Source organism: Vanessa tameamea, chromosome 5 (assembly GCF_037043105.1).
Source record: "Vanessa tameamea isolate UH-Manoa-2023 chromosome 5, ilVanTame1 primary haplotype, whole genome shotgun sequence".
In the NCBI taxonomy this organism is placed as follows: domain Eukaryota; kingdom Metazoa; phylum Arthropoda; class Insecta; order Lepidoptera; family Nymphalidae; genus Vanessa; species Vanessa tameamea.
This window is the reverse complement of record NC_087313.1, coordinates 6,458,346-6,482,590: the sequence shown is the minus strand read 5'-3', so window position 1 is coordinate 6,482,590 and position 24,245 is coordinate 6,458,346. Positions and strand designations below refer to the sequence as shown.

Sequence of the window (24,245 nt, the reverse complement as noted above, 5' to 3'; positions counted from 1 at the left end):
ATTGAATATTTACATATCAGCTATTTGTAATATCAAGGATAAGGTCTAAAATACGGGAAAGAAATACCATTGTATATAAAATACATGACACTAAATAAAATCAAATAGAATTTAAATTCAAAATTCAAAACAGTACTATAAACTATACAATAAATTAATAGTGTAGGCAACATTGCTTTAGCTTAAGTTTTAAGCCCGTATAAAATTGATTCACGTAGTTTTATGTATAGTTTATTCCAATGGCAGAAGGAGCACAGATAAACAAAACGCATTATTACGAATTCGCTGTATATCTGTATTTATAATACAGTAGATTCCACTCAAGTACTTTTATGAAAATTAATTTTACATTAAAAAATCAAAATTATTCACGAATCCATAGTGAATACCATAGATTATCCAAGATTTCTACCAATAATATCACGTCAATTCAATGTCAAAGTATTTGTCATAACACCTCCCATGAAGGCTATAAAGATTTTAAAGTACTTGGCTAGGTTACATACTCGCGAACTGGAAAGCATTTATAGTAATTTTTGTGGTTGATTTCTACCCGGCCGTAAGGAAGAGTGTACACTTGCGCGTATTTTAGAAATTGGTTGCCAAGTTGGACATTTGGTTATACATATTTATAGTAAGTTTTAAATTATTGTTAATGTGTAGTCTATTTATACCATATATAACAGATATTTCAATAATATGTACTTACTTTAACAGAGAACGGGCTTCCTGGCAATGGACCTGATGAGGAGAATATTCTAACTTCGTATAATCCTACTACGAGAGGAATGTACGCGCAGAGCCACTCTTTGGGTGCACCTGCCACCACTCGGCATTCTAGCAGACCTGAATCTATCGTGTCTTCTTTGCTATCTGTCAATTTTTCAACCTGAAAGTAATTTAGAAAAAAAATAATTACATAGAAAATACACACACAAAATAATTTTTCTTTCTATTTTAATGCACCATCATAAGTTATAAAAGGAAAACTCTATGAACTCAAGATTACAGTTATTATGATTTCGTAAAATATTTATATACCTGCACAGTGGGCGCCGTGTCCTCTACACAGTGAATGGTGAAGGCGGCTTCTTTACCCACGTGCGCATGCGCGAGTCCCGTGCCGGAGCATCGCGCTGCGTTGCTTGCTCTACCGCTGAGAACACCGAGCGACACCGGGCTACCTACTACTGGAGCTCCTGCAATTCATTGATAATCTTACTAATATCATGAATACGAATGATTGGATGAATGGTTTGTTACTCAATCACGCGGAAACGACTGTACGGATCTAAGTGAAATTTGTCAAATATATAGATTATAGTATGGAAGAGAACATAGCTTACTTTATATCACAGAAAAAGTTACCAAACATAAGGGAACTAGCTAGGTAGACAAAAATCCGGCTCAGAAGGACTATAAAATCGAAACTATATTAAGAGTGGAATCAATTAAATCTAAAACATTTTAATTAATCTATAATACATTTAACCTCTTATATTTATATTAGGTAGAATATTTACCTCCATAAGTGATATAGATGCGATAGTGAGCGGGCACTGTGGGTCTTAAGCGGACTTTATGCGTGTGTCCATCTTCCCTTATGTCAATAGGTAGCCGAACTCGCCTTTCACCCATTGCTTCACAGATAACTTCTAGTTCGCCGACACCAGCGTCCTTTGTATCCACTATAAATAAAAATACAATAAAATAAGCATGTTTGCGTCGAATTCGAAGTATTAATATTTTTTTATCGCTGCATCTAGACTATTCTAGATTTTTCAATTAATATATGTAAATTAAATTTTCAATTAGTTCTATATTAACATAGTTTCAATTTTACCTGTGAAATTGATAGGAGTTTGAACGATGATGTTCCCAGTTGGTAGACCTGATATTATAACTTTGTTCGGATCGAAGGATTCACATGTGAATGGGCTGCCAGTGACCGGTTTGGAAAGGTGTAGTACTTCTGCGTAATTAAAACAAAACATTTTAAACACAATTAAAATTAAGAATAATCGCATCGAAAATCTAAACAAAGAATGATATATGAGAATATCATAGCAGTTCGTTCATATCTTACCTATTGTGCTTTGTCCGACTTCATTAATCGAATATTCAGCTTGCAAGAGACCGGACTTTGTCTGGTAACATCTGACCGGTAGTGCTCTAGCGCCTGGTCCAGACACAACGACATCAAACTCTCTCGCGGGTCGCCCGAGGGTGTCTATACTGAAGGATGCCACTTTCCCTACTTGAGCCTGGTACAAACCAAGGCCCGATGCTGCCACCTGATGAAAAATGAATCCATATAAATATTATAGTGTATATATTTTTTTGTCTTTGGAGTTTTTTGACATCCCAAAAGTGGACATCTTCATTTTGATGTGTCATCGACTAGGACTTGTGTACCTCGGGTAGTAAGTGGTATTCTTTTAATGCTAACATAAGCGATGCATGAATGTGTCCCGACTAGTGAATCTAAGAAGTTTAAACCGTCTTGTCTGTAATTACACTGGCTCACTCATCTTTGAAATCAGTATACCGAAAAAAAATATTGGTGTTTGGTTCGGCAAGATAATGAAGTAGGGGTTGTGCCTTTAAGATGGAACTGCATAGAGTCCTACCTATATAAATAGCGTATAGTTTACCTCCTGGCCGTGGTGCGCGGGCAGCACATCGACGAGCAGCGGCTCGCGTGCGACGGGCACGCCGCTCCACAGCAGCGCCAGGCGGTGCGCGGCGGCGCGCGACGGGTGCCACACGAGCTCCATGCGCGCGCCGCCGCGCCGCCGCACCGAGTGCGCCACGCTGGCGCCGCCGCACCACACGCGCGCCGCCAGCCGCCCCGCGCCCGCGCCTGCCGTGCTCACTGCCGACGCCCAACGCGGGATTAGGCCAACCTTCGCACGGTACCAGCACAGCGTAGAGACCATCACACAAGTCTTGCGAAATGTCGCTATTCCGAGTTATACTTAGTCTTTTCTGTATTTGTTTACTGGTACTGCATTTTTTTCGGGTATCAGAACCAGAAATATAATGTTGAATTAAATCACAACTAAACAACAAAATTTTTTTACACCACTGAACAGCATGTCCCAAACGAGTGTATGGCAGCTTGGGTTCGCTGCCACCCCTCTTTCGCCTCGCGGACCCCACGCGATTGACGTTGTCTAGTCGTTGGCCCACTGGTAGTTTTTATTTACGTTGTGATACCATCATATATAATTTACTTCGTTTAATAGACTATCTAAGTCTCAGCGATTTGTATGAACCTAATGAAACCCGTTTTTTAGGGATTATATTTATAATCTCACCAGTTAATATCGCAGGCCGATGTGCCACCGCATCTCCAATAGAAAGCACCTTCACTGCAGACGCGTCCAACGCCTCCACCTCCGCGACGGGCCCTCTGGAGCTTCTCACTAGATATCTTCCTACGCGGTTAGCGGGAAATGTTAGGAGACCGGTGTCTTCGAGATGGGCTTCGAATATCCGTGATCCGGCGGGAGATACAACTTCAACATCCGACAGAGTCTCATCGATTTCTATTGATGCCATTCCACCTTTAAAAACAATTATCACAAACATTAAGAAAGTAAAATTAAAAATGTAACTTACACGGACATTAAATTCTATAAATAAAAGTACAGTTTAATAATTTGGTTTTTTAAATAAATTAGTGAGTTACCTATTTGAACGTATGTGTGCGGTTCGCTGACTCGACATACGAAGGGGCTGCCGGGGACGGGCTGCTCGTTGAACGTGACGGACACGCGGTGCGCTTCGCGGGACACCGGGACGAACGTCACGTCGTACAGCCCTCGGGCGACTGCTACTACCTAAGGCAATATAAGATTAAATTAAATATCAATAAATGACCAAAGGTTGATTGTCTGGTGCTAATGAATCATGTATTGAATTGTGTCTGGTGTTTGTGCAAAAAAAAAAACCGATACAGACGTTGCTAGAATTTTTCCACATTAATTTGAAGTCGATTAGTTTTGTTTGAAAACATTTATTTGAAAAAAATATCAAAGAACTGATATTATCTTATAATTTAATTTGTATTTTGGAAATGATAACTTCTCATGGGTAAACCGCTTCGTTACGTAACGCGTTACGGCGCCAGTCTGTCTGGCTTCCCTTTCTCTTACGCTTTCGGCAGCGATTTGCGAGTTATCACTTCTGTCGCGCGTCCCGAGATGTAGACGTATTTTGTTTTCTTTTCTTTTAGACTTTTCTCGCAGACTACTACTTTTTGTAAGCACGGGCGTCTATCATACATTAGTATGAACAAGTCGATAAATTAACAAAGAGACTTCGTGTGTGAGTACTCACTTCAGCTTTGACCGTGGTTGACGGTGTAGACACAACCAGCTCGAGGGTGCCCTCTCCGGCTCCAGCGGCGTCTACACTGAATGTGACAGGCTTGCCAACTTCAACGCCTCGCTCCTCATCAGCATTTTCGTCCAGATTAAATCCTTCTAATGTCCCTTCTAGATCTGTAAAGAGTTGCATAATTAATTTATTTGAATTATGAAGCATTATATACAGTATGATCTCAATGCATTGCCATATCTTGAAATAGGCAGATATCATGTTAATCATAAGAATATAATAAAGTCATTACAAAATATTCTACTTCTAAGAAACAATATTATACGTATTAACAGCGATTGTCAGTTATTACGCAGGTTCATTGTTTATTTCATGCAAATAAAATAACCTACCCCCAGGTCCAAGTCCCGTAACTCTGACTCTTCGCACGTCATACACGTTGCACGTGAAAGGCGAGCCGGGGACAGGTCTTCCAGCACATTGAACTTGCACGCTATGTCTTCCTACCGCTTCCGGCGTGTAAGTACCAGTGTAACGGCCATCCCCCGATGGAGTTACTCGGGAACGGACACTGCTACCGCCGGGTCCAGTAACGAATATAGTTGGTTCTCCAGCTGAAAAATATATTAGGATTTTTTTAATCATTATCGTTTTCATTCGCTTGCCTTCATCCCATTTATAGGAGGGATGGCGTGCTATATATCATAGGAATGTTTATCCGAAATTCCTTCATTCAAACTTCTAAGAGATACTTACAAGAAAAATAAATAATATCTATTTATGTTTTAAGATAAGAATGTTATAAGTAACGGTTTTATAATTATTTCTAAGAGATGAAATCATTATTAGGTGTAAAGACGAATAGTACTATTCTGTAAGAACTCACTTTTATTTCTTAATTATAATTATTTATTATAGTCAATATGGCATGTTTTTTTTATGTTATAGGGGGCAAACGAGCAGGAGGCTCACGGATGGAAAGTGATTACCACCGCCCATGGACATCTGCAACACCAGGGGAGTTGCAGGTGCGTTGCCGGCAAATCGCAAATGTCACTTTTGGAGATTTCACTTTAATATTCTGTGTGAATGTCGAGTTTGCTCTTATGTAACATCCCTACAGAAGTCACGCACGCCACACACATCAAGCACTATGCTTTATTTAATTGAATTAAATTAGTATTGCCACAGTTTATATGCGAAACCGAGAACATAGTCAACATATTTTGAATATATAATATGCATATAAATAAATAAGTACCTACATTTTATTAAAAATAATTTATATCCATTCATAAAGGCCAGTTTCAACATGGCTGTGTAACAATTTATCAAGATATATATTCAAACACTTCAATAAATACTGAACATGTTACACGATCCTATGATACTAAAAGATAATGAACTAAGAGACTATAATTAACATCAATGTATTATGTTTATAAGCATTCGTATTTGTTACATAAACAAACAGACAATGATTATAAATTGTTAGCAAATGTAAATAATATACAGAAAAATAAATGTAGACAGATTATAACAGACACAGATAAGTTCTTAAAATGGTACTCAGAATTACTTTATTTAGTATTCTAGACTGTATTGTAGTGACAAATCGGAGGATATATTGAAGTCTGTGTCAAATTTGAACTCAATCTGAGTGAAACATCTTTGAAACTGATTTAAAATTTCAGTTACAAAATCCAGCCAGTATTTATGTTTTATAAAATAGACTCTAGACTTCATACTAATTCGAATGGTAGTATCAATTATCAAGCAATATACATATATACATAAAACTACAATATATATACAATAACATAAAACTAATTTTAAAATATTTTAAAGATATTTGTGAAATAATTTACTACTATGTTATAATTTTCGGAATTTGTTCATAAACTTAATTTAGAAAAGTGATTGGTAAGGTTAGTTTTTTTAAAATACACATATGTAGATAGTGTGTGATTAATTTCCAAAACAAATGAAAAGGATGTGAAATATTTTCGATATATAAGAACGAAAACATTTTATTATTGATCTTCTGAGATCTCGATAACTGTTCAAGTGTACCAAAGATGTTTTTGAAGGGTTAACTCACTATGGAAGCCTGTGAGGTGTATGTCGGCGGGCTCCCCGCGCGGCGCGGAGGCGAGGCCGGGCCCCGCGGCGCGCGCGTCGGCGGCGGCGGCGGGCGCCGACACCGCGCACGAGAACGGCGAGCCCGGCACCGCGTGCCCGTTGAAGCGCACCGACAGCGTGTGCGGCGCCGCCTCCGTGGGCTTGAAGTTCACCTGGAACATTTCAACATGCCTTGCAACATTTCTGTCAAACTTGGTGACAATTCTTGGTGGCGCATTGGCGATGTGAGAAATGGTTAATATTTCTTACCGCGCCGTTGTCTATGGGCGGTGGTGACCACATACCATCAGGTGGCCTAAATGCTCGTCCACCAAAATACATCAAAAAATAAAAACTTTCAAATATTGGCTTGCATTAACAAATATGATCACATTTTTAATTGGTTAAAATAAATTAATTAAAGTAGCAATTTGTATTATTTGTATTGCATTAGTCGTCTCACACACACTACAACATCTTGTAAGCACAAGCATCACTTAATGCATCGCGATAATTTAACACAGAGGCGCGCTTTTGCGAGTGAACAGGTCTATAACGCATTATATAAATGTGTGAGTGCCAATGATATCTATATGTATAGTTGTTTTTAGGTCATATTGAATTAAATATACAAAATAGTGCGTCTAACCCTTAAATTTTTAATTTTAAAAATGTACGTGGGCACTTTTATTTGACTTTCGAAAGCAGAAGACAATTACAGAAAAAGCTGTAAATCTTTATATAATTTTCTCAACAATAATAACAGGCATGACTGAACCGTACCTTAAATCTAGCGTTTCCTTCGCTTTGGACGTAATTAGGTACATTCCTGCCGTTCACTGCTACAATGATCTCCAAGTTACCGGCGCCTGAAATAATGCCCATGGGTATTAATCTACACTAACTATAACTTAGTACTAAATTTATAATAAAATTGTAAATTAACTATTTGAAGGATATATTTAGAAAATATAAGACTTAAATGATCAAAAATACATAATTGTTTCATTATATAAAATAAAAATGTTACTTTTTTTTTAAAATTCCTAGCATACGAATCACAGGAAGATACATTATCCCTTTGAGAACTAAAAGTATTTATCGTTAAACAAGCAAAACCTTTACGCGTTCTGTAACAACTGAATGATTTATAACCTCGTGGGCGAATCTTTAATACTGCTATAATATATCTTTTGAAAATGTATCTGAATACTACTACAGTTGTCGAAGCACATAAGTTAAGTTTTATCAGCTAAACAAACTATTCCTACAAAATGATAAGAAAAAATGCTATTTACCTGCGTGGGAGGCATTGATGGTGAAGGAAACCGGTCTTCCAACGACGCCGGGAGATATATCAGTTACAGAGACACGAGACGCGCTGTAAGCCTTAACTAGGAACGGACTTCCTTCAACGTGACCACCCATTCCACCGGCACGAACCTAAAACAATATACAAATACAGTCCTACTACTGATACTGTCCAGCATGATACTATAGCCGATTCAAATGACAGGGGCATACATAAACAAACAAATTCGACCATCAATTGACATGACACGAATATAATCTATGGTTTACATTATGGATTCGTAAAAAATGGCGTTTTGAATTTTGGTGAAATGTTTTCGGAACTGTTGAAGTTTAATTGTATATATATATATTAGTATTTGATTGGAATTGTATTATAAATAAATATATATATGAAAAAATAACAGTTCGTAATTCATAATATACTTAGCAGATCTATTAACAAATCGCATGGAAGATGTCAATTGGTTCATCTCTCCTCCTGCTATTAGAATATCGTGTACATTAAGTCGTTAAGTTGCGGATAGGTGGACATATAAATACATCGTCTATTGTTTGATACATAAGTTGCCTAAGTCTTTTGACAAATTATCCTTCCATAAGTCCATAAGTCCTTTGACAAATTATCAAATGTCCTTTACTAAACTTTATCGAAAGGTTTATCAGTGTTTTGATATTTGTCATTAAATCACGTTCGAAAGACTGGACGTAATATCATCAGCGGGATAACGCTAGAGATATCTGATGGTTGGATATATAAGGGGGGATATATAAGGGGGGGTATTGTATTGCATAACGACGCGAGAGAGTATCAATTAGTATTTATGTATAATAAACTCTACCTCGATGCTGTGGTCTCCGACATCAACGGGCACGAATGATATCGTATATCTTTTACTCGGTTCGTTTTCACCAACAGTCTCTTCAGCCGAAACCTAAAAGAAAATATTATACATTTAAATGACTCGATACGTCGTTCCGTTCACTTATAAAAACTCACTCACTCCGTTCTCAAAAAAAAAATTAAAAGTGTTTTGTATGTCACCTGAACGGATACGGGCCTGCGAGCTGGACCCAACACTTCAACGTGCGGGGATGTTGGGGAATCAACACTGAACGTGTACGCGTCGCCCACGGATACTTTGTCGGGGGACTCCCCTGATCCTGCACCAATCACCCGCGCTGGTGCTGACACGTGACATACGAATGGACTGCCTGAAATATTTCATATTATAAGCGTCTTTGAATATCTAAAAAATTAATTTCCTAAATTATTACATAAAGTACACTTACCATACAAACATACTTACTTTCCCAATCTCTGTCGCAGAAGTACGGTAAATGTAATCGTGGTATAAAAAAAAATACAATATCTGGTAGGGTTTTGTACACAAAGCTCTACCGTTAAGTAATAATGGTACCTACAAGGCCATTTCTTTTCGGTATAATTGATATTAGTTTACAAATTACATGCATAAATTTAATTTAATATTGATTCTTTACTATAAAGTATAGACATTTTTTTAAATTTATATTTGTAGCTCCACAGACATGTTGTTTGTGAATTTAGTGTATATTATCTTTAATTTGTAATTTTTACCGACATTATTTTATTACTGGGCGGCATCACAATTTAAGTTTGAGTATTATTATTATTATTTGATCGAAATATGGTATTCATCTGCAATATAAATGTCTGTCAATATAAATATCAGTCTACATAAGTCATAAAGTAGATTATGAAGTACTACTATTCTTTTCTGTGTACTTCCGTGTTCATTTATGTGTCTTTTTCACTGTATTTCTTTAAATATTTATAATTCTGAACTTACCAGGTACATGGTCACCATTGAACCGCAGTTCCACGGTATGTGGACGAGGATCTCTCGGCGTGAAGCTTATGGCATATGTGTGAGCTCCTTGAGCCGCTGCAGCAGTGGGTACGCGACCACCGTTCACTGTCACTTCCAGGTTACCGGGCCCAGCCGCCATCGTTTCAACTAACATGATAAATTATTGTGTGAAATTTAAATTTAGAACAGTGTTTCGTGAGGTAAATGTGTTCTGTAATAATTTAGCTCTCGCTTACTCACCGAGAAAAGTTACAGGCTTCCCGACTGTGCCGTGAGCGACATCTTTAACTCTTATAGCAGTCACATCGTATACCTAACAGATAAAATAATTATGAAGGAAAAAAAAAAACAAAAGTATAAGTTTGTGCAGTTGGGAACTTAAGACATACATGGAACTTATTTTTTGTCATTTTAAATTTTATGTTCATATCTTTCTTTTTATTTTACAAGTATAGCTTACTTTTTTTTTTAAATGCAAGCTCTTTGGTAATCATTCTTGTAACTTTTCGATATGGTACAATCTTACCTTTAAATGAAACGGACTAGCAGGTATGGGCGCGGAGTCGACTAGTACATTCAGGCGGTGCTCGCCCACGGCGCGCGGGACGAACTCAGCGCGGAACGTCCCGGCGCCCGCGGCCGCCACCGCCGCCGGCACCGACGCGCCGTTCGGACCTACGCCCCACCATGTCTCAGCTCACCGCTACGCCCTTACCCCCTCCACTACGCTCGATTCTCATTTAACTCTCGTTTTTCCACATCTCTGTTTTTTAATGTTAGGAGTTAGGGCGAAGCGGATGAGCTTTGTAAAATGTTATATACTTCAAAATATGGCTGATTGTATTCTGATATTTTACTTAATATACACATATTTATCTAATAATAAAATAAAATTTTCTTTTGGTACTGTGAGCGATATAACGTAACCTAAGTTAGTGTCGGGTTAAATTTGTTAAATTAATGGGATATACGTATTAGGATTATAACTATAAGCGTGAGTTAGTAGGTGAATTGGTGAGTATTGCGAAGCAGTTTTTTTTTTCTTTTTTTTCTATAATCTATACTACTATTTTGTGTGACTCAGTCATTCCTTCAAAATTGTGTTTGTCCAAAAGGGGAAATTTTTGTCCTATGATTATTCAAAATTTTCATTTCATCTTTCAAAATGAATACAAATTCTCTCATTTATGCCAGCCTGTAAAAGAACCAAAGTATTTATGAAAAAATGACTAGCTCGATTTAATTTTAAAACATATCACAAAACAAATTATAAATGCATTCTTTTCAAGCCAAACTATTATTACATGGCAATAAAGTGGTATTCAAATGTTAGTGTAACTAATATCTTATGATTCAATCAAACACATCTAGGTGAAATTATGATTTCGTACATACCTTCGACATTCACTTCTATTTGGTCAAGTGTGGCTGATTGATGGTGGAGTGTTAATGCTGCTGGTTGATGTAGGGGTACGGGTCCAGGTAAAGTAACTCTTGCACTGCTCCCTCCACCTTCTGATACATCAATTATGAGAGGACAGCCAGGAACACGCATCTGGAAAAATTGTGAGAACAATTTAAATTCCGAAATAGTGCCTCTTAATAATCTTATCATTCCCTCGAAAAAAAAAGGATTCCCGCTTTGACTACCGGATGGATTTTCATACAGTTTTCACGAATGGACTGATTGATTCGTGAGGAAAGTTTAGTTATGTAAATTGGTCAAAATATAATGATGATTGTTGAAGATATCAGAAGAAGACATTCTTAGGATCTTTACTGCATACAGTTAAATTATGTATTACATTATAAATGTTTTATGAAGAGCCAATTCGTCCCATGCGAAGACAGTATGAGTAAATTAAATATAAATAAGAACTTTTTACACAATAATTATAGTAATCAGTATGGAAATTACTATGATTTACTCAACGCTCAAACTAAAATACAACAATACTCAGTATTGTTGTTTGGTGGTAGAATATGCATGACATATTCTACAATGATGAGTGGGTGGTATCTAGCCAGACGGTCTATTAAACCTGTATATCTATAAAGTCAATAGAAAATTACTTATACCCAAAGGTTGGTCTTTAGCAAAAACATCATCTTTTGTACCATCTATAATTAACATTTATTTATTTTATTTTATGACATTTTTGTAGGCATATACAAGTGTCCCATAAATAAATGTTAAGAAAAAGAATATTGGCTTTTTAATTAAAAAAAAAGTGATATTGACATCCTGTGACAGTCTTTCAAGCTTTGACAGTGTATTATCAGTTACAGTTGTATACTTTAGTACTAAACAACATTATTTTTATTCACTCAATAAGGTGCACCCATGCTAAATTATCAACATGCATTGGTATGAGTGATGACTAATGCAAATAAGATTATTATTTTTTATGTTTGCAGATAAATTAACCTGAAGCACACCTATGACTTAACACATCTATAACTATTAAGGTATAAATTCTTACTTTGTTAAATGATACATTGACAACATGTTCACAAGCCTCGGTTGGTGTAAATGATACTGTGAATCTGGCATTTCCCTGTAACAATAATATCAAATTGAAAGCCCAGCCTATATACAATTATTTAAAATTTAATCAGTTCGTATTTTCAAGTTAATTTGTTACAATATCTTTCAGTGTAATTAATTATAATACTTACTTGTGGATGAACTTGGGTCGGTATATTTAACCCTCTTGCAGCTACTGTAATTTCGAGGTTTCCTTCGCCAGCCTGAGCTGCGTCAACAGCAAGTTGTACTGGTACACCTATGCGAGCATAAGCTCCACCATTTACACTCACAAGTTTGCTGTCATATGCTTTGCATACAAATGGTGTGCCCTAGAATAATATGTAAGAGTTAAATTTGTATAATCATTAAAAATTAATATATAAAATAATTATTAATTTTTTAGTTTTGATTTAGAATTAAATCTGATTACCCTGGGCTCAGACAAATTTCTAACATTTATTTATATTTATATAAACTAAAAAAATTTGCGACAAATTTGAGCAAATACAATATTATATAAAAAAAACTATTAAAGTATATATGAATGTACAAGGTAAATTAAAAAAAAATATTATTCTTACTGGAACAGGCTGGTTATTATAATTGGCTGTGAGTGTATGAGGTCCCACGTGTTTTGGTGTAAAACTAGCCACTAAACCGGTAACAGCCTCTCCCGTAAGACGCACTGGAACTTCACCCCGGGGACCTCGAACTGTTACAGTAAGCTCGCCACCACCTGATCCCTCTACTCGCACAGAACATGATGCTAAATCTCCAACGGGAATAAGTTCTGGAAGTAGTAAATATATTGTTAAGAGACGATTAACGAGTTGTTTTTTAAAAATAAATAAACAATATTTTGATATTTGTCATTGTCAGCTGTCACTGTCAGCCTGGAAATGATCGGATAATTTACTTCTTAGGAACAATAATACTAATCACGCCATAAAAGGACAGATTTTTTTTTTAAATTAATACTACTCAGCGAATAAAAAATGCGTAGGCATCTTATAGTGCTATGACAAAAATAAGTTCATTTATAAATAAATCTTTTTTTTCTCGATAAGAATAATAAAAATATAATTTAATCATATAAAGAAACGACACTGTCGTTGCTACATTTCCAATTATTTACAATAATTCATAATTCAGAAATATATTACTCTGAAGTGGCAAGAGTCAACACTCACAGCAATCTACAAGTTTGTCTTAAAGTCTTACATATAGTCTTTAATCTGTTTATTTACCTATAGGTACAGATACATTTGTTTTATATGAAATGGAGTGTATATATATATGAATTATTACTATACGTGGTTGCAACAAATTACATTACGTCAGCTAATAACTGCCCATATTTTAATATGAAATGAACAAAACAATAATGTTTCCAGAAAAATAATAAAAATAGGTCGCGATTACATTTTATATTTACTTACCAACTTGTGAAGTGTCGATTATGACTCTCTGAGCAGGTGCTACGTGAAAGACAAAAGGCGATGATGGCACAGGTTCTCCATTGAATTTAATATCGACTCGATGAGGTGTTGTTGTTTCTGGCCTCCAGAAAACGAGACAACGTCCACCTCCTACTACCTAAAACAATTAACAGATTTCGTACTAGAAATTACAACGATTCTCATCTGATTGAATTTTTATTTTATTTATTTATTTAATTCTCAAATCTCCAACAAAAGATACACACTAAATACATATTCTTAAAATTAAACAATATAAGGGTTACAAGTTGTGTGCTCCTTCAACTATAGGAGACCACATCACGCACTAATTTTACAAAACATAGACTTTGTAGGTACCTAATATTTTGAAAAATACAGGTTGTACTGATTAATTATTGATCATTATTTTAGAATTGCTACATCGTATTAAAGGTATATAATACAAGTTGGCTTTATAATTTTTTTTCGATTTTTTTATTCCATTTAAACAATAGTAAAAACAACACAAATAAATTTACTTTCACGTGTTGGTCTATAAAAACTGGCAAAAGCGATACAAAATATATTAGTTCATACATAATATAATTTATATACCTTTTATTAATACAATTATATTGTGTAAGTCCTCTGATATTTAGTTCAGCCCTCGAGTCAATAGCTTATTAATAAGTCAAGTCTAAGCACTGTCAATAGCAGCAACTTCCAGGGTTTATTAAGTTAAAGTTTGTTTAGGTTTACATAGTACTTACTTGTACATGATTGGGGACTTCACCCTCATTGATTGAAATTTCTAATTGCCCTTCACCCGCAGCACTGGCATCCACTGTGAATGAAAATGCAAATTATGTAAATTTTATAAGCAGATACAATTTGCTCACGTCGTTTTTAATATTATTATTAATGTCTCCAGCGTCTCCTAATCTTATTAAGAGGATAACAAAAATATTTAGCGTGAAAAAAAAAATATAGTCATCGTATAGTTTAAGATATAAATATAATTTTAACGTTTTGCAACAATTCATGATTTATATTGAATAAATACTAGTATTCGCAAATCTAATTTAATTTATGTGTGGTTAGTGTGTATGTTTTATTGTTATATTAAGAAGAAATTAATCATTATGGATATTGAGAGAATCTGTAAAATCGATTTATGAAATTAAAAGTTGTTTTATACCAACAATTTCAGAAATCGTGTGATTTCATCTCGCACTTGACCTATTTTTTTAAAACTTTTAACTTTTTTTAATGTGCATGCGACTGCTTTTAGTGAGTTAATTAAACATTTTGTACAATTTTCGTAACCGGAATGCATTTTCGTTGTAAATTGTCTAACGCCATACGTTTGTATTTATGTTTTTCTGTATAAATCACATCTAACTATCCACTTCATTTATGCTTCTATGTATATATGTAATTTTCTTATTTATTATATTTTAATATCTATATAAAAATCTGTTACCAATATACTCGGCATCCAATATGTATTATTATTGTTGATAAAACAAAAAAGTATTTAGAACATAAAATACCACATAACTTTTATTACAATGGCATGTTTATTTTAAAGCATTTTAAACCTGCACCAATTTGTTGAAAAGGCAAAAACGATTTAGCCGGAAATGTGAATAATAACTTCGTATCGGGAATATCGAAAACAAAATGTAGGCTTTTGTTTGAAATTTCTATTTTGTATCACAGGGCCTTTGTGTTCGGTTTTTTTTTTGTTTTAAAACTCTCATGTTTCGTATCGATGGAAGTAAAGCACAATGGTGAATATCAGGGTTTCTTAACATTGTTTCTACCCCGTTTCAGTTTTACTTCGTTACCATTTTATATGCCATCTATACGCAATGCGGATTCAAGAGTCAGAAGCGGGAAAAAAATCGGATTAACTGTTTTAAATCGACAGGAGACATATCGGCACTGTTGCTGTAAAAGGTCGTATGTCGAAATTGTTGATTTAAATGGACACCATGAAGAAGTGAATTTATATTTTATTACTATCTAGTTACATTTTTTCTTTACTTATTTAATGGTAATATATAAAGCAGTGACATTTTATTTTAATTAATCATTTAATATACCTCTAAACTGACACTGTTGTCCGACCAGAGCGTTGCCGATGTCTGTGACTTTAATAAGACTTGCATCGTACACTTTGGCGACTAACGGGCCAGCGGCTAATTTGTCTTCGCCAATGGAAACCTGTAAAGAACAACAACATAGCAGAATTTACATGAATTTATGGTAAAAAATCAGTTTAAAGATATTTAATAGATTATTTGTAAACATCAAGGTTGAGCCCTCTTCTTCCTTTTGGAAAAGTAAAATTTGGAACGTATTCTAGCACGCTGCACGAATACTGGTTGGTGGATACATATGCGGCAGATTAGAAAAATAAAAAAATATTGAGTAATTAACCTATTTCTGTTATTATATAAATACTTTAGCAAAGATATATACATAGTCGGGAAAGTAATTCGTTTGTCAAATCCATTTTAATTTAGTTTTTGTATAACTGCATTATCTACCTCTTAATAACTTTTTTCTTCTTGGTTGTGCCGGAATAAATCTTTTTAAATAATAAGCAAATCATCATCAATAATCTATTTCTTTTACATTTTTTTTTTATGTATGGTACGTATAGTTATTGCCACAGTTATTACAGTGGTAGAGTATTTACCCAAGATTATATTTTTAAAAATAAAGAAGTACAGTAATTTCTGTGTACAAGAGGGTGGGTATGTTCCGCATGATGTTATAATAAATTTCCACACCTCTCTCATTGCTCTTTTGTGTTTTCGTGTATTTTGTCGTAAAGTTTAGACCTACTTTCGACTTCTAAAGGTGAAGGTCCTTATTTTAAATTTGACTTGACATTTTCGAAGCACAAAAGTTAACAAACTTAGGTAGGTACGGTTAGATGTTCATTGTTGAAAATCATTTTCAAAGTTTACCTGAAAACTCTTCACAAATTTTCCTTTTTTTACGTCGTCGTTTATTGTTCTCATTTCCGTGTTACAAAAACCTACCCAAGCTAACCGAAAACCAAACCAAACAAATCAATAAACAAACCAGAATCTTTAAAGTAACTGTTCTAATTTTGTAGTAAGTACGTTTCAAAGATTCTTAACGAATTATACAATAAGGATTCTTTGTCACTATCTACATTTGTAAGAAGGTGAGTTAACATTATTCCATAAAATTATTTTATACCTTTGATATATTATCGTCGTTCGAGATCCTGACAAATGGTTACCCTTACTTAAAGTGTAATTTACTAGGTGAGATAGGGACGTCTTCATGAAAACTACTAGAGCTATGTAATATTTTAAATCGTAAAATAAAAAATCTTTTTTTAAATATTTTGTAAGCGAAAATTTCAATCCGCTTAAAATAAAAGGTTAGAGAAATGACAAAAAATAGCGATTTTATAGATAACGAATATTTTGTTTTTATATATTGTTATTTTTTTCCAATCGATTCGGTTTATTTTTTAACTCTAAATATTCTGGCCTATAGAAGTGTTGTAGCTTGTTACAATACAATTATAATATTAATTATTTTTAATAATTGTTGGAATTTTTTTCTTATTATAATGATTTTTTCTAAAAGACCGTTCATTTAGATTTCTACTTACCAGTTATGAGTTACTAGTTTTTATATAGATAAGTGGTTCTTCAGACAGATTAGAACCTGGATAGATAAGCTATTATTAACTTCAATGCGTATCTATATAAATACGACCGTGCTCAGACTTTATGAATCCCTTCTGGAATCTATTTAAATTACAACCTATTATAAATTTAGTTCTTTGTTGACATATTTATATAAATATTAAATTTATAACGTTGATAGTTTAACGGCAATTGAAATTGATTTATGTATTTTTTTTATCTAAGTGATAGTTTCACCCACTAAATGATAATAATTGTCTATGATACCTGACATAGACACTATAACAACAAATAAAAATGGAATATTAAATTTAAATATATCTGTTATTTTGAAACAATTAGATCTGTGCGATGTTTTTAAATTATATTCTAAATTCAAATTTTTGTGGTGTTATTACAGTATAATATTATAATAACTAACGATGTAAATACAACCCACTATAAATATTAAATAAAAAAAAAACCTTTTTAATTATCTAATTAATTCAAAGTATGGAAACCTTCTTGGCTCTTATTTCGTAAGGTGAAATGATTGTTTATTTATAGTTTTTAAATTCAGAATTACATAATTAGTTCGCCATTCCGACGATGTCAGAATTTAATATAAAAAGTTGAACAAGATCTTTTTATGTAGCATTTGTGATTATACAAACAATATGGTTATAAGTTAAACTAGATTCAAATTCGTACTTGACTAGTTTAAAGTCTTTATAAAAATATATATATTACGTAGTTAGGTGGGTAGTTTAAAATTGAACTTTTATTTTTGTAATATTTAAATCGTGTATTTTAGGGAGACGTGACGTGAATGTTAAACACGCATTATTATATGCTATAAATCATTATGTGTAACTTGTAAAAATGTGCATATATTAATATATTTACATCTATCAAATGTGTGCCGACTTCCTCTGGCGTGAACTCGATACGGTATACTCCAGGACGTTCCACCACGTCTAACACGCGTGCTGTCACGGGGCGACGCGATGGCGCCGTCACAGTTACACCGACCTACGGAGAAAAAGAAATTTAAAAAATGCACCTATAAATGTATTGTACTGCTAAAGTTTTATAGAAAAATATTTTTTATTAAATATAACAAGCAATGGAATATACCTATGTAAACTTTTCCGTGGAAAGTAAAAATGTGTTTTTATTTTAGTACAACGACTTATTTAACATATGCATTGTACCGGTCATCATCTCTGTTAGTCTTTTCATAGACTACCGCTGCCAATTTTATCGGACCTGAAATGTATCCATGTGCCTGTATTGCAGTGGCTTAATCCTTATTCGAATTGAAACACAGCAAGCCCGTCTTTGTAACCGCTAAGACGGGCTTGCACAAAGTCTCGGTAAATACCATTAATTTTACTTGTTTTTAATTACGTATAACTTATTGAATACAAACAAATTATGTGTTATAAGATGCAGAATTTTGTGCTGTTATTATTTTGGAAGTAGACATGTCGACCATTATATTGAAGGCTAAAAATATATATAATTCATTATATTATAATCAATTTAAGAAGGCACCTGAGAAGCAGTCTATCGTAGGAGGATAAACATTAAAAACATTATTACTTGATCTCGGTTTTAATACTTGTTATTAAAGTAATAATATTTAAAATGAATTTAACACAAAGTGTTCGTATTTCTTTGTTAAAATAATCATTTTAAAGCACTCAATTTCTATTTAACTTTTAATCTAACACGAAACTGCATACAAAAACTAGTCCGTTGAAAAAGTATTTTCCTTTTTATCAATGAAAGAGCTTTTTGCCCTAAATAACTTTCAAATGAATAAAGCTTTGCAGTTTTTAAACGAATTTTTCATTTTTTAATATTGTCGAAGCCCGATTCGATTGAAAATTGTTCGAGTTTGGCTAGTAATTTTTTTTTAAAGATTATATTATATTGCATGAAATATTTAAAATTCATTAATTCTACTTGATAGAGGAGTCTCATGTACGAATATCAAAATCATGTAATCCATATTTTAACGATCAGCGATCAAATATACATATATATATGTATATGTATGACATATCACTAACGAGCACAATTAGCACCCGATAGTAAAACCGGCTTAAAGCCCTTTTCAATTATGGTAATTTAATGCATAATATGGGTAGAAATATTTAGCAATATATATATAAAAAGTAATGCAAAAGCAGTAGAATAATTTTGAGGAACATTTACAAAAGCTTTATATCCTATATATAAAGCTTTTGTTAATTGTAAATGTCAAAGCGTTTTATACGTTTTTTTTTTTAATTCAATGAAAATGTTTGATAAATATGTTACGATTAGAATCTTGAAATCCGGTTCCTTTTGGGATTCATCCGGCTGAATACAAGTGAGCAACAATAATTGGTACGACCCTAAATTTTCTCTGTACAAAGATTTACGGACGTGAAATTTAAATATATATTGTTAACGTACTTTTTGAGACGCTGACTGGAAGTAAATTTTTGTGTATTTGTTAATATTGAATATTATTAAAGGTAATTATATAAGTAGACGAAAATATATTTAATATATTAGGTCTTTAGCAAAATCAGAACGGAAATTGTATCGAAAAAAGACACGGTCAAGTCTATGAAGATAAAAACGGTAATAAAAAACACATGGTTATTTCTTAAAACACTCAACTATATATATTTATTTAAATACTAAGGGAATGTCTATTATCATTTTATACAAACATATTCAACTTTTTTTTTTATTGAATATTGGAATAATTCTCCCATTCCTCCCTGAAACGTCATTTATCATGTCTGTATATTACAAGGCTCGAGAGCTATTCAATGCGCTGTTATGATACATCCTATATTTATTTCATACTCAATAAATATATTAATATTATTTTATTTCGTACATATTTAAATATAGAAATTATTCATATAACCTTCATCCATGTAGCTTAGACTCGAATACTGCGTTTCTTATTAAAATAGGTCATAAAAAGTCTTTCAAACTTGCACTCTAAATAACGGCAGATACAAATTTTCCGAGTAAAGATCAAAAGCTTTTGATGCTAATACGGAAGAGCTATAATAAAAAGATTTTTGTTCTAACAACATCACGCTGCGTGCATATATGATGGTATATAATACTAAAAGATTCACTGTAGCGCTAATAAATCTAAAATTGTCACAGCTCTTGGAAAATGCCAACGCTTTTACGCCGAGTGAAGATAAATCATGCATCCATGGTTCCTAGTTTTTATGATATACCTAAGTACGTGCCTACCGCCTAGTTATATGGCTATTTGGTTTGCACACAACGGCAGCACCTAGCAGTATGCTTATGAGTGCTCTACAAGTCTGGATTTCGGTCAAAGCGTTGTACTTACCCGTTTTTTATTTGCTACACAAAACGGACGCTTAACAGATGTTTCTGGCGCGTTTACTGTTCGTATTTACTCACTTGTACGTATAAACAATTATGCACGGTTGATTTGTTTCGAAAGTGGAACATGGTATTCAGAGTGAGGTAATATTTTTAAATATACCGTGAACAACCTACTTAATTCATATCTCAGAATCAAGACGGCAATTTCTTTATAGAGATACATTTATGACCGACTTTGACGGATTATTTTTTGTATAAGTTTACTTGAAGCGATTCAAATGATTCAAACTTAACTCTATCAAGGCGTACAATATAACATTTACCAAAAATTCGGTAATGTTATCAATTGATGCTTTCAATGGTTTTGTTTTACATTATATTGGAAAAAATCAAGTATCTTTTGTATCGAAATCGGTTCAGTAATTTCTTAATGGTAAAACGATGAAGCTTAAATTAACACTCACTGAGGGACGCCCACTCCCCGATAAGTTTAGGTGAAATTAAGTGACGTGAAATAAAAATAAGAAAAATAAAAAAAAAAAAATCGTGCGTGTCCGCGTGGGTAAGTACTACCCACACCACCAAACAACAATACTTAGCATTGTCGTTAGTGTGCGTGAGAGTTACTGACAAAAGGGACACAATATTATTTGTATAAGTTGGCAGTGAATTGGCGAAGTAAGGAATGGTTCATATTTCTTACAGCGCCAATGGGGACGGACGGTGGTGACCATTTACCATCACGTGGACCATATGCCCACCTCTATCACAAAATTTAATAAAAAAATGTTTCAAAAAAGATGAGGTAACAGTAGGATCAGAACGTATCGTTTAGTTGACGCTGTGTGTTTAAAAATATACAAATCGATATATAGATGAGTATTTTGAGTATCAAAACGTAGCGCCTTCGGTGAGATGGATAGCACACATGCAAAGTACATGCGAATCGATCATAATGATTCTATTCTAAGTAATTTAGATTTTTGCTTGCTATATTTGACACAAATAAAATTACCTTTATTATCTAAACAAAATAGCTACAGTCATACTGCTGCAATCTACACTTAACTATCAAGTATTAATCAGTTGGATTTTTTAACAAATGTTTTAATAACCTTCGTTCAGTTCCTTTTTTACGTATGCGCTATTTTTTATATTTTTCTTCTCTTTATTTAAGAAAATATAATTTATTGTCACCATAAACAACTTCAATAAGAAAATTAATTAAAACTAGGTAATAGGTACCCACCTCATTTTTGTTGAATGTAGGCGCGCCAGGGGATGTCGAAATTTCAAACACGGCCGGCACTCGCGCAGGTATCAGCCTCGTGGGCTCTCCTCCGCCACCGCCCGCCGGCCCTGCCATCACCTCTACCTTCCACGGAGAACCTGAAAATTACAATTAGTATAAGGAAAATAATCAAAGTGTAAAATATAATTATTTAAGAGTCATAAATTATAATATTGATTCAGAAACATTTTTGAATATATTCTATGTATTTTTTATTTCGGAACAATTAAAAAAAATGTACGCAGTTTAGTAAAAACGATGGTACTGCAACATTTGAAACCACGGTTAAAACCTGTAGCAGTTATTAATGTCGTCCAAACAAACTAAATAACAGAGTCCGACAGAGTTTATAAAAATAAAGTTAAAAACAATGACAGACACAAACAATATAAACGTGTGCATGACTGCGTTCCTACGAATCGCGTTGAATAAACAAGGAATATAAAAAATGATTGTTGTTTTCAAAAACTTCTCGAATCGTCAATCAAGGCAGTTTCACTAAATCGGTTTCGAGTATTCGAGAAAATTGACTAAAGTATAATTGTATAAGAACAAACGTTCGCTAAGTGGACAACAAAACAAAATAAGGGGGCGATCAATCATTATGTCAAATTGTTTCTAGTTTGACGGCCGAGTGAGGAAATGATTTTATGTAAATAAACGGTTTCACAGATTGCCTACTTCGTTCTGAAATCTTTTGAATATTAACTTTTATGTGGAAGTATTTTAACGTTTAAATATTAATGATAAAATCCTAACTTTATTTAATTTACTATTATTACTTGTTGGTAGGACTTTGTGCCAGAACGTCTGGGTCATCAGATATTCTATCGCCAAATAGCAGAACGCAGTATTGTTATGTTCCGGTTTGAAGGGTGAGCAAGTCAGTGTAACTAGAGGCAAATGTATCATTAAAAAAATAAATATTCTGAAGAGACTCCGTTAAAAATAAACAATGTTAAATAAACAATAAATATGTGTAAATAAACATCGTATTGGTAATTTTTATGCAAATTAATTTGGTGTTGAAAACATAAAATATTTTCGCAATTGAATTTACAAAAAACCGTCTCATAAATATTAATCTCAAGATTTTTTTTTTTAATAAAATTCAGTCGAACGTTGAAATATCAAAGAATCTCGATCGAAACACGTAGAGAAGTGGTTTGCGATGTAATTTACGTTTTTCAAACCTCTGCCCCTATTCGCTACTCTTCATCGTTGAAATATCAAATACCGACGAAAACTCGAACTAATTAACGATAAAAAACATTAAGGTTTCAAGTTTCAGCGCCAATTATAATTTGCCTTTCACTATGATAACTGGCGAGAATTATCCCAAGCCGTAGGACTTGCTTCTAATAAAATAAAATAAAATTAGTTCCTTTACTTTATCTTTTTTTTATTATTGTTCCTAATAAATGAGATGAAGTTCTTTTTGTAATGCCTAACTGAATAAATTAAAACCATATGTATACAATACTAATACCAAAAGATGCATCGCTGCAATATATATCGATGCAAAATAATCAAATACAATTTAAATTAAAAATAGCTACTGTAGAACTCATGAAATGGTACAAGGATGGTAGCAGCGCTTCCACGTCGAATCCCTCTTGGCACCAGTGGAGGCAACAAGAGGGAAAATATATTTTAGATTATTTTTTAGCGAAAAGATATATTGCGTAATTTCACTATTCATATGCGTATCTATACTTTGATTATCGTCACCGTCAAACACATTAAAAGCACAAATTACGCACATTAATCTAAAAATTGCCCGGGTTTGAACCTGTAATCTTCGGCTAAGGTTTAAGTATTTTATCGATATCAATTATGGGACAAGCTAGTGATTTAAAAATGATCGGTAGCTATCAGCTTTAAATATTATATGTACCAAAGTAATTTACTGGACAACTTTAAATAAATTTACGTGTTTCGTTGATGAAATATGTATCGGTTAAACAATAAATTGCACCAGGTGATGCCTAAACCAGTTCGAGTTCCTTCCGTTACGTCCCTACTCGCTTAGTAACGGTACACGTTATTGAATGCACCATCGGGACTAATTAGTGGTCTAAAACAAAGTATAATGACGTTCTTTCAGAATTTGAAATTCACTATTTAAATCTGCTCTCGAAAAATTCGACACAATTTTTAGTTTTGACTATATTATCAGAGGCGGATTTTTTTAGTACTGAATGTCTGCAACAACAAATATTTCTCTTTAATAGACAAGTTCAATGTAATAAGTATAAATAAAACTTTAGATATATGTATGTCTATAAATTCAATATA

At 33.6% G+C, this 24,245-nt stretch overlaps 1 protein-coding gene across 1 annotated transcript in view; it reads right to left on the bottom strand.

Annotated features, from left to right (window-relative positions):
• Positions 1-24,245, bottom strand: part of LOC113392616 (filamin-A) — a 100,135-nt gene that overhangs the window by 4,111 nt on the left and 71,779 nt on the right. The window contains exons 21-47 of the mRNA XM_026629116.2: positions 21,906-22,045; positions 18,185-18,310; positions 15,707-15,827; positions 14,369-14,442; positions 13,599-13,755; positions 12,741-12,949; positions 12,309-12,488; positions 12,113-12,187; positions 11,025-11,184; positions 10,156-10,304; positions 9,870-9,942; positions 9,609-9,776; positions 8,822-8,991; positions 8,619-8,711; positions 7,764-7,908; positions 7,249-7,334; positions 6,446-6,638; positions 4,737-4,958; positions 4,345-4,508; positions 3,695-3,845; positions 3,321-3,569; positions 2,655-2,875; positions 2,087-2,294; positions 1,844-1,972; positions 1,524-1,688; positions 1,042-1,199; positions 710-889 (exon numbers count right to left, since the gene is read on the bottom strand). Coding sequence (XP_026484901.2) covers positions 710-889; positions 1,042-1,199; positions 1,524-1,688; positions 1,844-1,972; positions 2,087-2,294; positions 2,655-2,875; positions 3,321-3,569; positions 3,695-3,845; positions 4,345-4,508; positions 4,737-4,958; positions 6,446-6,638; positions 7,249-7,334; positions 7,764-7,908; positions 8,619-8,711; positions 8,822-8,991; positions 9,609-9,776; positions 9,870-9,942; positions 10,156-10,304; positions 11,025-11,184; positions 12,113-12,187; positions 12,309-12,488; positions 12,741-12,949; positions 13,599-13,755; positions 14,369-14,442; positions 15,707-15,827; positions 18,185-18,310; positions 21,906-22,045 — 4,166 coding nt within the window. The remainder of the gene's footprint in view (positions 1-709; positions 890-1,041; positions 1,200-1,523; positions 1,689-1,843; positions 1,973-2,086; positions 2,295-2,654; positions 2,876-3,320; positions 3,570-3,694; positions 3,846-4,344; positions 4,509-4,736; positions 4,959-6,445; positions 6,639-7,248; positions 7,335-7,763; positions 7,909-8,618; positions 8,712-8,821; positions 8,992-9,608; positions 9,777-9,869; positions 9,943-10,155; positions 10,305-11,024; positions 11,185-12,112; positions 12,188-12,308; positions 12,489-12,740; positions 12,950-13,598; positions 13,756-14,368; positions 14,443-15,706; positions 15,828-18,184; positions 18,311-21,905; positions 22,046-24,245) is intronic.